Genomic DNA, 14206 nt, shown 5'->3' on the forward strand with positions numbered 1-14206 from the left:
ATATTTAAATAAATTTATTTTATTTTTAATTTAAATCTATTACCACATAGTCATGTAAATTCAAAGTTTCATAAAATATCTATTTATAAAACATTATTTGCAGAGTAAAAGCATTTGAGCTGGACATCTAGGAATTTATTATGGTATTACTTTAATGATTTAATAACTAATTAATACATTTGTTTACTTTTCTGACACATCTTTTTACCCTTTTTAAACATAGAAAGAATTTGGAAGAATGATAAAAATAAACACTCAAATACCCTCCATCTGGATTCAATAATTATCAACATATCGTTACATTAAAACCTTTCTCAATTTACATACACATATACATTTTCTTGCTGGAACATTTGATAGTCATCAGGTGACATCATGAAACTTCAATAATTCTTCAACAAATATTGAAGCATTTAAAGAATATTCCTTATATAACCACAATACTATTATCATTCCCAAGAGAATTAACAAACATTTCATAATAACTTTTAATGCTTAATACATATTCAAATTATCCCAATGGTCTCCAAAATGTCATTTATAACTATATATCTGAACCAGATTCTCAGCAAAATTGACATTGAATATGATTTTATATAATTTTTCTCTATTTTAATGTAGGGAAGACTCTAGTCACTTTTAAAAATGATAATGACTTTAAAAGTGTCCAAACTAATTGGTTTGTTGAATGCCCCATGCTTTTAGTGGCCATATGGGATATTGAATAAAATCATGATTTTTCTCATTTTATCATATCTTTTACATTTATTGGCTGATATTTTAAGTATCACTATGGATGCATGGATTTTAAATTTTAATATGTTGTAATCATTTATAGTAATTTTCTTTGATGTTCAAATTGATTCAAATTTGGTAAGTGGGACCTCAAAGGGAATTTCTTTTAAGCGTAACTGCTCTGGATTTAGCTCTTTTGTAGATCACATGCCGAGGATGAAATAATATGTTTTGTACAAGTACATGCTACAAAATGTGCAGTAGCAATATACACCTTTTCCTACAGATCACATTATAAATTATAAAGATGTAGACGTTCTAGTCATAGAGATCTGATTTTACTCTAACTAAAGAAACTAGGTTTTTTTTATTTCATGTAAGCTCTATGAAATCAGGAATTAAATCTGTTGTGAGCTGAATGCAGCACATGGTGAGTAATAAAAACATAATTTTTGAGTAAGTAAATCAGTAAGTTTTTATGAATGAAGAGTGAAGAAAGTGAGGCATGTAGATAGGGGTAAACAACAGTCCTTGTTGCCTGGCACTGAGGAGTTGCCTGGGACATAGGACTTTCAGTGTTAAAACTAGGAATGTCTTGGGTAACTGGAATTAGTTGTTTACCCTATATGCAGGTATTGGAACATTACATTCCTCTCTTATGCTATTTTAAGAAAGTCATTTGAGTATTCCTTAGTAAATATCTTCGACTTGAGGAACACATTTGTATACAAAAAGGTTGAAGTAGAGGGCTTAACCCAAGGCAACTGGAGAATTGGGTCATAGTTTTTTTGACTGTGCTGAGAGTGAGCTGAGCATACTGTATAGACCAGAAAACCCAAATTCTTCAGCAACTGAATGTCAAACTTTCTCCCACAATGGTGTCATGAAGAGTTACTTATAACAAACATGAAGAAGTATTTTTTATACTCTTTGCCCAAAAAATGATAGTTCAGAATTTTCCTCATTTTCCAGGAGACAAGACCATCTGGTGTAGCTGTTCATTATAATTCTTCCTGAGAAAGAAGGTGTAAAAATGATACTGTGTTCAAAAATGCAACATTCGTACACTGGAAACAATAAGACATTGGTAAAGAAGTCAAATAACCTAAAGAAATGGAAAAACAACTCATGTTCATGAATCGGAAGTCTTAATATAGTTAAGACGGCAATACCCCTCCCCAATTGGTCTACAGACTCAACACAATCCTTATCAATATCTCATTTAAATATTTTTCAGAAATTGGCAAGCACATCTTAAAATTTATATAGATCTTCAAGGGGCACAGAATAGCTGAAACAATCTTGAAAAAAAATTTGTAGAGTCAATCCCCCAATTTCAAACTTGATACAATATAGATTAATAGAAGAGAGTCAAGGGTCTAGAATTAAACCACTGTATTTATGGTGTATTAATTTTGACAAGGGTCGAGACAATTCATTGGGGGATAAAAAATAATATTTTCAATAAATGATGACAGGATAACTGGATATCTATATATAAAAGAATGTGCATCTCACATCATATTAAAAAACCTCACACCATTTAAAAAACTAATTCCAAATAAATAATATACCTAAACATAATAGCTAAAACTATAAAAATCTTGAAAGAAAACATATCTGTAAATCTTTGTGGCCTTGGGTTAGGCAATTCTTTAGATATGACACCCAAGGAACAAGTGAACAAAAAAATAGAAAACAACTTTTGTACATCAATTGATACTATCAAGAGAGTAAAAGTCAAACCATGGAATGGGAGAAAATAATTGCAAATCATATAACTGATAAGAAACTTGTATTCAAACATATAAAGCATTCTCACAGCTTATCAATGAAAGACAAATGACTCAATAATAAAGGATTTGACTAGATATTCCCCCAAAGAAGATATGCAAATGGATAATAACCACATGAAAAGATGCTCAACATCATTAAATATTAGGGAAATGCAAATCAAAACCATAATGAAAAACTACTTCATTGGGGCAGCCGGGTGGCTCAGTTGGTTAGAGCACATGCTCTGGACAACAAGGTTGCTGGTTTGATTCCCGCATAGGATGGTGGGCTGCTCTCCCTGCAACTAGATTGAACATGGCGACTGGACTTGGAGCTGAGCTGCACCCTCTACAGCTAGATTGAAGGACAACGACTTGACTTGAAGCTGATGGGTCTGGGAAAAAACACACTGTTACCCAATAAAAATAAAAAATAAAGTAAAATAAACACCTTTTAAAAAAAACTAATTCACACACCCTAAGGTATAAGAAAGAAAAACAATAACAAGTTTTGGGGGGATGTGGGGAAACTTGGAACCTTCATATATTTTGGTCTTGCTCCTAGGGACAATTGGAAAGAATTTGGAGGATTTTTATGCAAGTGGCACACGATCAAATTTTTGTTTTGAAAATATAACTCTGAATTTTACGTGGCAGACTATTGGAGGAGTGAGGAGAGTAGATGAGGAGACCACTTAGGAGGATATTGCAATCCAGCCAAGGAAAGAGGTCAGCTGAAATTAGGGAAAAGGTGATGGTAATAGAGATGATGTCAATAGGGTATATTTGTGAACTACTGAAAAAAATTGTGGCACAATTTAGCAATGGATTGGTTTGGGGTGGAACAGGATAGGGACAGGATAAGTTCCCTGATGTTCCAGGTACAAGGAAATAGATGGAGATGCCACTCAAAGAGATGAGAAACTCTGAAGAGGATTAAGATGGTGGAATTTATCATTGTAAATTTTGTTATGAATATGTTGGGCTGCTCCTGAGAAATCTAAGGAGAAGGGTCACGTAGGCAAATGGAAATAGTGGTGTGAGGCTCATAGATAATTTAGGGCTACAGAAATATATTTGGCCATCATTTCCTTCTGCATGGCGCATTCAGCTTATGTAGACAAGATTGCCTATGAGGAAGGTATAAATGAGAATAGTAATGTTTCCAGAATCAAGACAGGTACAGTAGTTGAAATGTAAAAGAGATGAAGGAAGCTCAGCTAGAGAGATAGCAAAAATTCCAAGGGGTGTTGACACAGAGGAACCAGGGACACATGTGGAATATTTCAAAATGGAGGAAGTAACCACAGCATCCATTCCTGCTAAGAGGACAGAAGATATTTGTCAGTGGAGGTCATTGGAGGCTTAAGAGAGAGGTCTCTTGGTGGAATAATGGAGATAAAATACAGTTTTGAGTATGTAGAGAAAGACAGGAATGAATACAATTTTTAATATTAATAATTTTTAATAAGAGAGACTTAGTCTCTTGAAATTAAAGTAGGAAAAACGCTGCTGCAAACAGGAGTCTGAATATACTAGAGAGAGATTGTAAGAGCAATGATATAAATTTGTTGAGAAGTCAGGAGGGCTCAGAACCAAAGTGTAGGTGGAAGGATTAGCCTTAAAAAGTAGGAAGCACATTTTGTCTGTGGTAACAATATGGAATGAGGGAAGAATGAAGCAGATGCCAAATGCCTGGTGTTTCAAGAGCACAAAATTGACCTAGTTTCATCCTGCTGACTTATATTTTCTCTGTGAAGGAGTTCGTAGGAATATCCACTGGGAAGAGGAAAGAATTAGAAGGATGAGACCTTCAAGGAGTAGACGGTTTGTGAAGTAGTAGTTATAGAGGGTAAACAAGCAAGTGGGTTAGACAAATGCAGAAAGCTTGCCAGGCAGGGGGGCAGGGGTGGGTGGGCACAGTGAAGCTGGGGGAATGTTGAAGAGGATAAAGTCATTGCATGATTCATGTAAACCCCATGAGTCTCACTTTCTTTATCTCCAAAAGGGAACTTCAAAATACTTACCTCCAAGTGCTGATGTGAAGAACATGTGAACAAAAAATACAAAAGGTTTGTAAACCTGAACATAAAAATGTTTGGTATGATCCACACTGCCGGGATCCTGCCCCTGTCCTCTGTAATTACCCTTCCTGACTTTTTGGTGTGTATATGTGCTGAAAATACCAGGAATGACTGCAGAATTAAAAAAAAAGTCAAATCAAACAATACTTATTTCACTTAAGTTTTACGACTATATCATGCATTTATGTTCTTTCTATAGTGGGGTGGCTTAGGATGATTTAGGATAAAGGATGGTGCTGTGACTCTGAGAAGATTGAGCACCATTGCTTCAGATCATTAGTTCCTGCTTGTTGGGCTTGCTTATGAGGAAGTGCTTTGTATCCTCTCACCAAGTAAAATTAAAAACCACATGCACCAGGGCCGGCCGAGTGGCGCGATGGTTAAGAACTCGCTTGGGATGCCAGAGGGCCCCGGTTCGGATCCCACATATGAGGGCCAGTGACACTGCCCTCCACAGCTAAGATGCTGAACAACAGCTCAACCTGGAGCTGGGCTGCCATGAGTCGCCGGCGACGGCGTAGGCTGCAGTCCCTGTGGCAGTGGATTGCCATGGGCTACCGTGTGTGGCCAGCAGCCAGCGTGAGCGGCCAGCAGCCGCAGTGAGTGGCTGTCCAGAAGCCGGCGACTGATCTGCCTCACCAGGGAAGAGCGCAATGATGGTGCCAACTTGGGCCAGTGAAGCAACATCCTCCACATCTAGAGTGAAGAACAAAACGACAGCAACTTGTCTGTTCCCCTTCCTCCAATTCCCCAGCACTGTTCCCATCCCCCCAATTCCCCAATAAAAATCTTTAAAACAAACAAACAAAACCACATGCATCATGTTGCACAAAGATGGTGCTCTGCATGTGTGGGGAATGAGAAGATAGTCACACGTAAGGGTCAGGCGAGCATAAAAACACGGTGAATGAAAGTAGGCAAGACCTTCTTTCATGACAGGGAAATGCCTAGATTTAGTCCAGAAGTCAATCCAGTGGGCATCACCTACGATACACCCAGGTTGTCCAATGTGATCAACAGAAAGTATTCAGTGGATCAGTTAGTGAAGTGCTCTGGGATCTACGCATAATCTTACCATGCTAGGTTTGGAGTCATCAGACATGGCCCTGCTGGAGAGGGTGTACTTTTCAGACTCAGCTTTGGTTTTCTTGACCCCTTTCAACCATTTCCTGTATTGCTCCCGGACCTGCAGAGGCAAAGCACGCTGAGTCAGCTCACTGAGAGGAGTGAGGAGGGAAAGAGTCCTGAGAGGGAGTCGGACAGTGGTACCTGCTGGCTGAGGAGGCAGTACACCAGGAAGATGAAGACGCCCTGCAGACTGTTGATGATGGTGAAGAGGTAGGCCATGGCGCGGGCAGCTGGGCCCACCTGCAGGATGCCCAGACACCACGTGCAGCCCAAGATGAAGAGCTGAGCTGTTGCTTTAAATGTCAGCATCCTGGGTAGGAGGAGAAGGGGGGCACGTGGTGCACCCAGAACAAGAGAATCAAGGCCATTTTCATCTCCACTTTATGGACGCCTCTGACTAAGCAGTGATCAACTTTGGTCTTTACCCTCAATGATGCCCTCAACAGAAATACTATTTGGGTCCACGATGGCATTTTGACTTGGACTGAGGATGGTAGTGACACTCCACGATGTGGGTTTCAAAAATATTATGATGTTTCATGAATGTCCCTAATTTTATTTACCTGACATTTCTGAGGACCATCTGTGTACCTGACTCTGTGCTGGGTCCTGGGCATTAAAAATAACAAAGACAAGATTTCTGTTTTCATAGACCTTACAGTCCAGTGGAAAGGCTAAAACAAATGGTCTTTTATAACATGTGTGAGGTACCTCTGCTTGGGTCCCATCCTATATTGTTCCCATCTTCTCACTCTCTATGAACTGACTCAGGGCATGCTTTGCCCAAAACAGAAGCCATTCATTCTGTGGAAAGTTGAGGGAAGCAAAGGACGTCCCTAGTCTATTAAGAGACGTGATACCTGGATGAGGCATCTGATTCCACCAGGTGGAGGAGTGGAGAGGGCAAAGGGAAGAGCATCCATGAGGGTGTGAGTGTGAATGGGCTCTGGGGACGCTGATGCGATTGCCTAAGAATGTTATAAAGATGTAAATGTTTTTAAGAAGTTTTTCAGAGGACCATGGAAGTAATTTCTCTTTATCAAGACAATGTCAATTCTCTCTGAAGCTGAGGTAGTTTCATGCTGGGGTTATGCAGGAATGAAATGTTTCTGGCTTGGGTGTCAGCAGCCAACCACAGTATCTGAGCTGGTTTCCAGGGAGGGCGGCTGCACCTCTCTCCTCCAGCCCCATTAGAATCCCTGTGAAAGGACATCAGGAGCTTGGAACCGTGTGGCCTTGCTCCTGGACCATGCCTTGTAGGGGGCAGTGTGCCCCTCTGACCCATCTCACCTCGTGTTCTGGAGGGTGGACACATCACTGTTGAGTGAGGAGAGCTTGTTTTTCAGAATCCAGAAGGTCATCAGAAAGAAAGCCAAGTTAATCTGCAGAAACCCCACAGGCTTACTGAATACATTCCACATCTTAAACCTTAGTCCTAACTCATTCAACACCTGAACTACTGGTAAGAAACTTTCGTATTTCATATCAGTCATAGAAAAACAGACCAAACCTCCAGTAACCCAGGCACCTTCTTATCCTGTAACGGGTGACCAAATCGTCCCAGTTTGCATGGGAGTTTCCAAGTTTTAGCACTGAACACCCAACATCTCAGGAAACATCTTCAGTCCTCCTTTAAAACTGAAATTGTCCCTCTTGTTCGCCCCCTCAGTCCTTAGCAGACTGGAACAATTGCTCTCCCTGCATGTAGCCCTCCTTATACACCTGCTCTGACTGACCCCCAGCCAGGCAGGAAGGATGCTCTGATGTCACCCGTTACTCACAGAGAAGATGGTGCAGACGGGGCCAAGGAAAGTCCATATAAATCCTTTGTGTGTATGGAGCCAGCATCTATGAGAGAGATGGAAAGAAACTGAAGGGTGTGTTTGCCTTTGTGGATAAAGAATCAATAAATAAACATATCCCTTTTCTCCCATTCTTCCCCCTGCCTCCTTTATTATTAATATTAGTTACTTTTTTTAGTAAGAACCTTTAACCTGAGATCTACTCTCTTAGTCAATTATAAGTATACAATAGTTAGTTATAAGCACTATGCTATATTGATTTCTCAAACTTATTTATCTTTCATAATTAAAACTTTGTGTATGCCCTTGATGGTGGTAACAATTTCATGGGAGTATATGCATCTCCAAACTTATCAGGTTCTACACATTAAATATGCACAGGTTTTTTTTTCACCTTAAACAGCAACATATTTATTTTTTCTACAATATCATCTGACTTTATTTTTTAAATTAAATTTATTGGGGTGACATTGGTTACTAAATTATACAGGTTTCAAGTGTACATTTATATAAAACATCATCTTTATATTGCTTTGTGCGTTCACCACACAAGTCAAATTGCCTTCTGTCAGCATATATTTGACTCTCTTTACACTCTTCTACCACTTGTTACTTCCCTTTCCCTCTGGTAACCACTAAACTGTTGTCAGTGTCTATGAGTTTTTGTTTGTTTGTCTTGTTCATTTGTTGCTTTCAGTTTTATTATACCCCACATATCAGTGAAATCATATGGTTCTTGACTTTTGCTCTCTGGCTTATTTTGCTTGGCATGATGTTTTCAAGATTCATCCAGGTTGTTGCAAATGGCAGTATTTCATCCTTTCTTTTGGCTTAGTAGTATTCCATTGTATATATGTACCACATCTTCTTTATCCAATCACCTATCAAAGGACACTATGGTTGTTTCCATATCTTGGCTACCATGAATAATGCTGCAAAGAACATAGGGGTATATATATCTTTATGGATCATTGTTTCCATATTTTTTTGGGTAGATACCCAGAAGAGGGACTGCTGGGTCATAGAGTAAGTCTATTCTTAATTTTTTTAGGAACTTCCTTACTGTTTTCCATAGTGGCTGTACAAATTTACATTCCCACCAACAGTGTATGAAGGTTCCCTTTTTTTTCATAACCTCTTCAACACTTGCTATTCCTTGTCTTGTTGATAATAGTCATTTTAACTGGTTTGAGGTGGTAGCTCATTGTGGTTTTGATTTGCATTTGCTAGTGAATGCAAATGATTGAGCATCGTTTCATATATCTGTTGGCCTTTCATATGTTTTCTTGGGAGAAGTATCTGTTCAAGTCGTCTGCCCAATTTTTAATTGGATTGTTTGCTTGTTGCTGTTGTTGAGTTGTATGAGTTCTTTATATATTTTGGATGTTAAAATATGGATATAATAAAATATGGATATAAAATATGGATATAAAAGATATGGAATATCTTTCTTTTTGTTTGTGTCTTCTTCAGTTTCTTCTAATAACGTCTTGTAGTTTTCAGTGTATAGATCCTTCACATCTTCTGTTAAGTTATTCTTAGGTATTTTATTCTTTTAGTTGCAATTGCAAAAGGAATTGTTTTTTCATTATTTTCTGAAATTTCATTGTTAGTATATGAAAATGCAATGGATTTTTGTACATTGATTTTGTATCTTGCAACTTTATTGTGTCTGTTTATCGTTTCTAATAGTTTTTTTGGAAAAGTCTTTAGGGTTTTCTATATAAAAAATCATGCTGTCTGCAAAAAGTGACAATTTGACATCTTCATTCCCAATTTGAATGCCTCTTATTTCTTTCTGTTTGATTGCTTTGGCTAGGACTTCCAACTGTGTTGAATAACAGTGGTGCGAGGGGACACTCTTGTCTTATTCCTGATCTTAGAGGAAAACCTTTCAGTTTTTCACCATTAGCTGAGCGTTTGTTATATATGGCCTTTATTATGTAGGGGTACTTTCCTTCTATACCCATTTTATTAAGTGTTTTAATCATAAATAGATGTTGTATCTTGTCAAATGCTTTTTCTGCATCTATTGATATGATCACAACATTTTTATCCTTTATCTTGTTTATGTGGTGTATCATATTGATCGATTTGCCTTATGTTGAATCATCCTTGCACCCCTGAAATGAACTCCACGTGGTAATGATGTATAACCTTGTTAGTGTATTGTTGCATTCGATTTCCTGGTATTTTGTTTAGAATTTTTACATCTGTATTAATCAGATATATTGGCCTGCAGTTTTCTTTTTGTGTGTTATCCTTACCAAGTTTTGGTATCTGGATAATGTCGACCTCATAAAATAAGTTAGGAAGTATTGCCTATTCTCTCATATTTTGGAAAAGTTTGAATCATCTTTGAATCATTAAATCATTATTTAAGTATTAAATCATCTTGAATGTTTGGTATAATTCAGTAGTGAAGCCATCTGGTCCCAGACCTTTGATTTTTGATAAGTTTTTGATGATTGTTTCAATTTCCTTGCTGTTAATTGGTCTATTTAGATTCTCCAGTTCTTCATGATTCAGTCTGGAAAGGTTATATATTTCTAAGAACTTGTCCATTTTTCTAGGTTATTGAATTTGGTGGTATATATTCTTTCATAGTATTCTTGTTTGATCCTTTGTATTTCTTTGGTATCTGTTATAACTCCTCTTTCATTTCTGATTTTTAAAAAATTGTGTCTTTTCTCTTTTTTTCCTCACTGAATCTAGCCAGGGGTTATGTACAGCTTTTTACATGTAGGTCTCAACTTAATAAATTGGTTTTAAAAAATTTTAATTCTCTCAAAATATCTATTTTAATTCTTAGCCCACAGAAATAAACATCAATGTTTTAATTAAAAAAAGATTTGATAAGTTAATTTATGGTTTAGTGGATGAATATTATGTCTCCTCTATATGAGAGTCTGTGATTGTCTCTGAGGACCCAATTATGATTAACATAGGCTGGATTCGGTCTTTAGAAATGTGGGAAAGTCAACAATTAGATAATAGTAACAATCAAGATGATGAATTTTATGATCAAATATGAGGAGCTATAAGTACATGAAGCTGGATCCATAACAGTCTGGGGTATAGAAGATTCAGATAGTTTGCAAGGGTTCCCTGAGGGAACTGATTATGTTTATGCTGATATATGAAGGATAAGTAGTTGTAAATAAGGTGAAAAAAATTGAGACATGAAAGAAGAAATAGAAAAAAAGTAACAGTAACCGAAAGAGTACTAAGTCAGGGTTCATTTGCATTACATAACTTGTTCCTCATAACAACATAGGGACTCAGTTGACCACATGTCAGCATCTGATGCTTAAGGAAACAGAGTTAGTAAGTCAAGGTCACATTGATAGAAATGACAGAATTGGGGCTTGTCACTGACATGGGAGGTGTGAGACCATGGAGAGAGTTAGATGGATCTACCAGAAGAGTCAAAGAGAAGCTACTAAGACAATGTTGGTAAACCACAGCCTGTGGGCCAAGTTGGGTTGCCACATGATTCTGTAAATGTGTTTAACTAGAACATGGTGATACTCATTCCTTTCCATAATGTCTGTGGTTGCTTTTGTGCTACAAGTACAGAGGTGAGTAGTTGCAACAGAGACCATATGGCCCACAAAGCTGAAAAGATTTAGTATTTGGCCCTTTACAGATAAAGTTTGCTGACTATTATGCTAAGTCATTTGGCCAGGGCTCATCCAATGCAGGTGAAGATTAATTTTATCAGCATAGGAAAATGATGTGAACACCAGACTGTGTGGATTTGATCCCAGCTCTGCCACCAACCAGCTGTGTGATCTTGACCATGCTAGTAATTTCTTTGCCTCAATTTCCTCATCATATAATACTAGTTTCTACTTCAGAGGGTTGTTGGGAGAATGATTTGAGATGATAAATGAAAAATATTTAAAACAGTGACTGCGTGTCAGAAGTTACTTATAAATCTTACTTTCGGTAATAATAATTATTCACCATCAAAATCATCCTTCATTTCTTTTAAAATTAGAAGAAATAGATTACACAAACCAATGCCATCCCTTTATTTCGATTTTGCTTTCTAGAAGATATGAAACTGTCTCTTCAGTGGGGGGGATGAGTGAAAAAACTAAGGGGAATGTAGTCAATAATAATGTGATAAATTTGCACAGTGACAGATGATTACTAGAATTAGTGGGGTGATCACATTGTAAGGCGTAAAAATGTCTAATCATTATACTGTACACCTGAAACTAATATAACTAATATTATATTGTATAAGAACTATCTTAAATAAATAAACAAGTAAAAACCAAACAAAAGTCTTCTTAATTAATGCAATAAATATTTAATATACATTTACTAATATACAAGATGAAATTAATTTTATACCAAGTCATTAATATAATATAAAATTAATATATAAAGCAATTAAATCTAAAAGTTCAAAAATTATCACCTCAATTATTTTAAGTATATATTAATTTATAATCATTAGTAATCATTAAAATTATATTGGTGTATTGTTAATATTATACTCAATGCTATATAAATATATAACTATTAAATATTTTATATAATTAATATTTAAACAATTAAATCTCTAGGACTTAAAAACGGTTACTTGAATGAAGATAATATTCCACCAGAAAGACGTCTTTGGAGTGATTACTGAGTGTTTCTCTATTCATCATATTTTTGTGAAATTAAAGCACTACATTGGTTTCTTTGCTGGCCATGGTCATGTGGTGAAGACAAAGACAGTGGGAATTTGCACTTACCGGTTGGGCGTTCCATATAGGTGAGGTCTGGATGCTGCCGAAATGGCCACAATCACAGCCGGGACTCCGTAGCCCACAGGGAACATGAACTTCTTCATGAACCTGCTCACGCTGGAGTAGTTGACAACCATCAGGTTGCGTGCAGTGAGGAAGAGGTGCAGGCCCTCCAGCAGCATCCAGGTGAAGGAGGCCAGGTAGAGGTAGTGTAAGGCACCCGCGATGATGGTGCACAGCACCTGGGGGAGAAGTGTGTCCCAGGACCTCTCCTACACCTTGCCATTGGGGAGAACTCTGATGTATGTGAAGAGGTTGTTAGAAGAGAGTTTGTCTTCTAGTTGCCTCACTTAGTGTGAAAGTAGCTATTCACCGCTCTAACCTTCCCGCAACCCAAGACCATTTTATTAAGGTGTCAATGCAGCATGGGCCCATGAACTCCACATCATCTGGGCAGGGCAGGGGGTCTTTTGGGACAGAGTCAGTACCTTGGGCTCAGTTCTGTCGATGGCCGTGAGGAAGAGCAGGTGAGCCAGGAAAAGGCAGAGCGAGAGCTGCAGGTGGAGGGAGGTGCTGGTGTTCTGGATGGCTTTGCACAGCAGGAAGGTGAGGGCCGCCAGGAGGAGGCACAACAGAGACAGGCTCAGCCCCACATAGGTGATCACAGCCAGGGCGGGGTCCTCCTCCTGGGACCCAATGAAGAGAGATCATAGTCACACTTTCCTGCTCTGGAGTAAAATTGTGCTTTTCAAAGTACACAGACTAGAATGGCAAAACAAACAAACAAAAAACAATAGTGCCAAGTGTAGGCAAAATGGAACACTTGGAACTCTCATATACTGCTAAATGAGAATGTAAAAGGTAACATCTGTACTGGAATGGAATTTGGCAGTTTCTTATAAAGTTAAACATATACTGACTATATGACCTGACAATTACATTTCTGAGTATGTACCCAAGAGAAATGCAAATAAGTGTTCACAAAAAGAAAGTTTAAGAATGTTCATAGTAGCTTTAATCATAATAGCCTGGACTGAAAACAATGCAAATATCCTTTAATTGATGAACAGATAAATTGTGGTGGAGTCGTACATTGGAATGCTCTAGAGCATTGAAAAGGAGTGAACTATGGTTACACACAATATAACATAGGAGAATCTCATAGACATTATGTTGAACAAAAGAAGCCAGACATAAAAGAGAATGATTCTATACTACTAAATTATTCTAGAACAGTCAAAATTAAACTACGGTGATAAAAATCAGATCCATGGTTTCCTGGGAGCGTGGACAAGAGCATTGACTGAGATTGGAATGGACTTTCTGGGGTTATAGAAAGGGTCTATCTCTCAACTGGGGTTGTAGCTACATGGTGCTTATTATTGTCAAAACTCATGAACTGTATAATTATAATTTGATTTTTTTGCAAATATACTGTACCCCAATAAAGTCAATTAAAAAATGAATCAGTTGAGGATCTGATGTCTAGAAGGGAGCTAGAGCTCCTATGACCAACTTATCTACTCAGTGGTACTCATGTAATATAAGTCCAGACAATTAAGTTTGTGAACTCATCCTAGAAAAAGTGCTACATACATCATTGCTGAATATCACTATGGTCACCTTTGAATTATTGGGTCGTTGGGAAATTCATGACACATTTTTGCTTTGAAAAACATAGAAAAATACGTCATGACTTTCACGATGACCCAATACTTCCCTTGGGAAGCTATGCACCAATGCCAGCGCCTAGTCCACCTTCAAAGCAATTTTGGAACTCTTTCTGGAATGGCCACCAGAGCTGTCATTGTATTACCCTTGATGCCCTGAATGTCATCAAAATGTCTTCCTTTTAATATTTCCTTTATCTTTGAGTAAAGAAAGAAGTCATTGGGTGGGGGCATAGTCATTTGTTTACTGGATAAAAACTCCCT

The 14206-nt window shown here is 37.6% G+C and overlaps 1 protein-coding gene across 2 annotated transcripts in view; it reads right to left on the reverse strand.

The window, feature by feature from the left end:
- The window catches only part of LOC109377424 (adhesion G protein-coupled receptor E2-like), a 35011-nt gene continuing 20805 nt past the window's right edge, over window positions 1-14206 (reverse strand). Inside the window, exons 12-18 of one of the 2 annotated variants that reach the window (XM_019633764.1) lie at window positions 12761-12958; window positions 12279-12514; window positions 7504-7570; window positions 7013-7104; window positions 5864-6032; window positions 5670-5780; window positions 1-1748 (exon numbers count right to left, since the gene is read on the reverse strand). In XM_019633764.1, coding sequence (XP_019489309.1) covers window positions 1737-1748; window positions 5670-5780; window positions 5864-6032; window positions 7013-7104; window positions 7504-7570; window positions 12279-12514; window positions 12761-12958 — 885 coding nt within the window. In that variant the 3' untranslated portion in view covers window positions 1-1736. Of the gene's footprint in view, window positions 1841-5669; window positions 5781-5863; window positions 6033-7012; window positions 7105-7503; window positions 7571-12278; window positions 12515-12760; window positions 12959-14206 lie in introns of both variants that reach the window. The other variant, XM_019633765.1, reaches the window with a different exon arrangement.

The sequence above is a fragment of the Hipposideros armiger genome, unplaced genomic scaffold, assembly GCF_001890085.2.
Source record: "Hipposideros armiger isolate ML-2016 unplaced genomic scaffold, ASM189008v1 scaffold_1396, whole genome shotgun sequence".
Taxonomy (NCBI): Eukaryota; Metazoa; Chordata; class Mammalia; order Chiroptera; family Hipposideridae; genus Hipposideros; species Hipposideros armiger.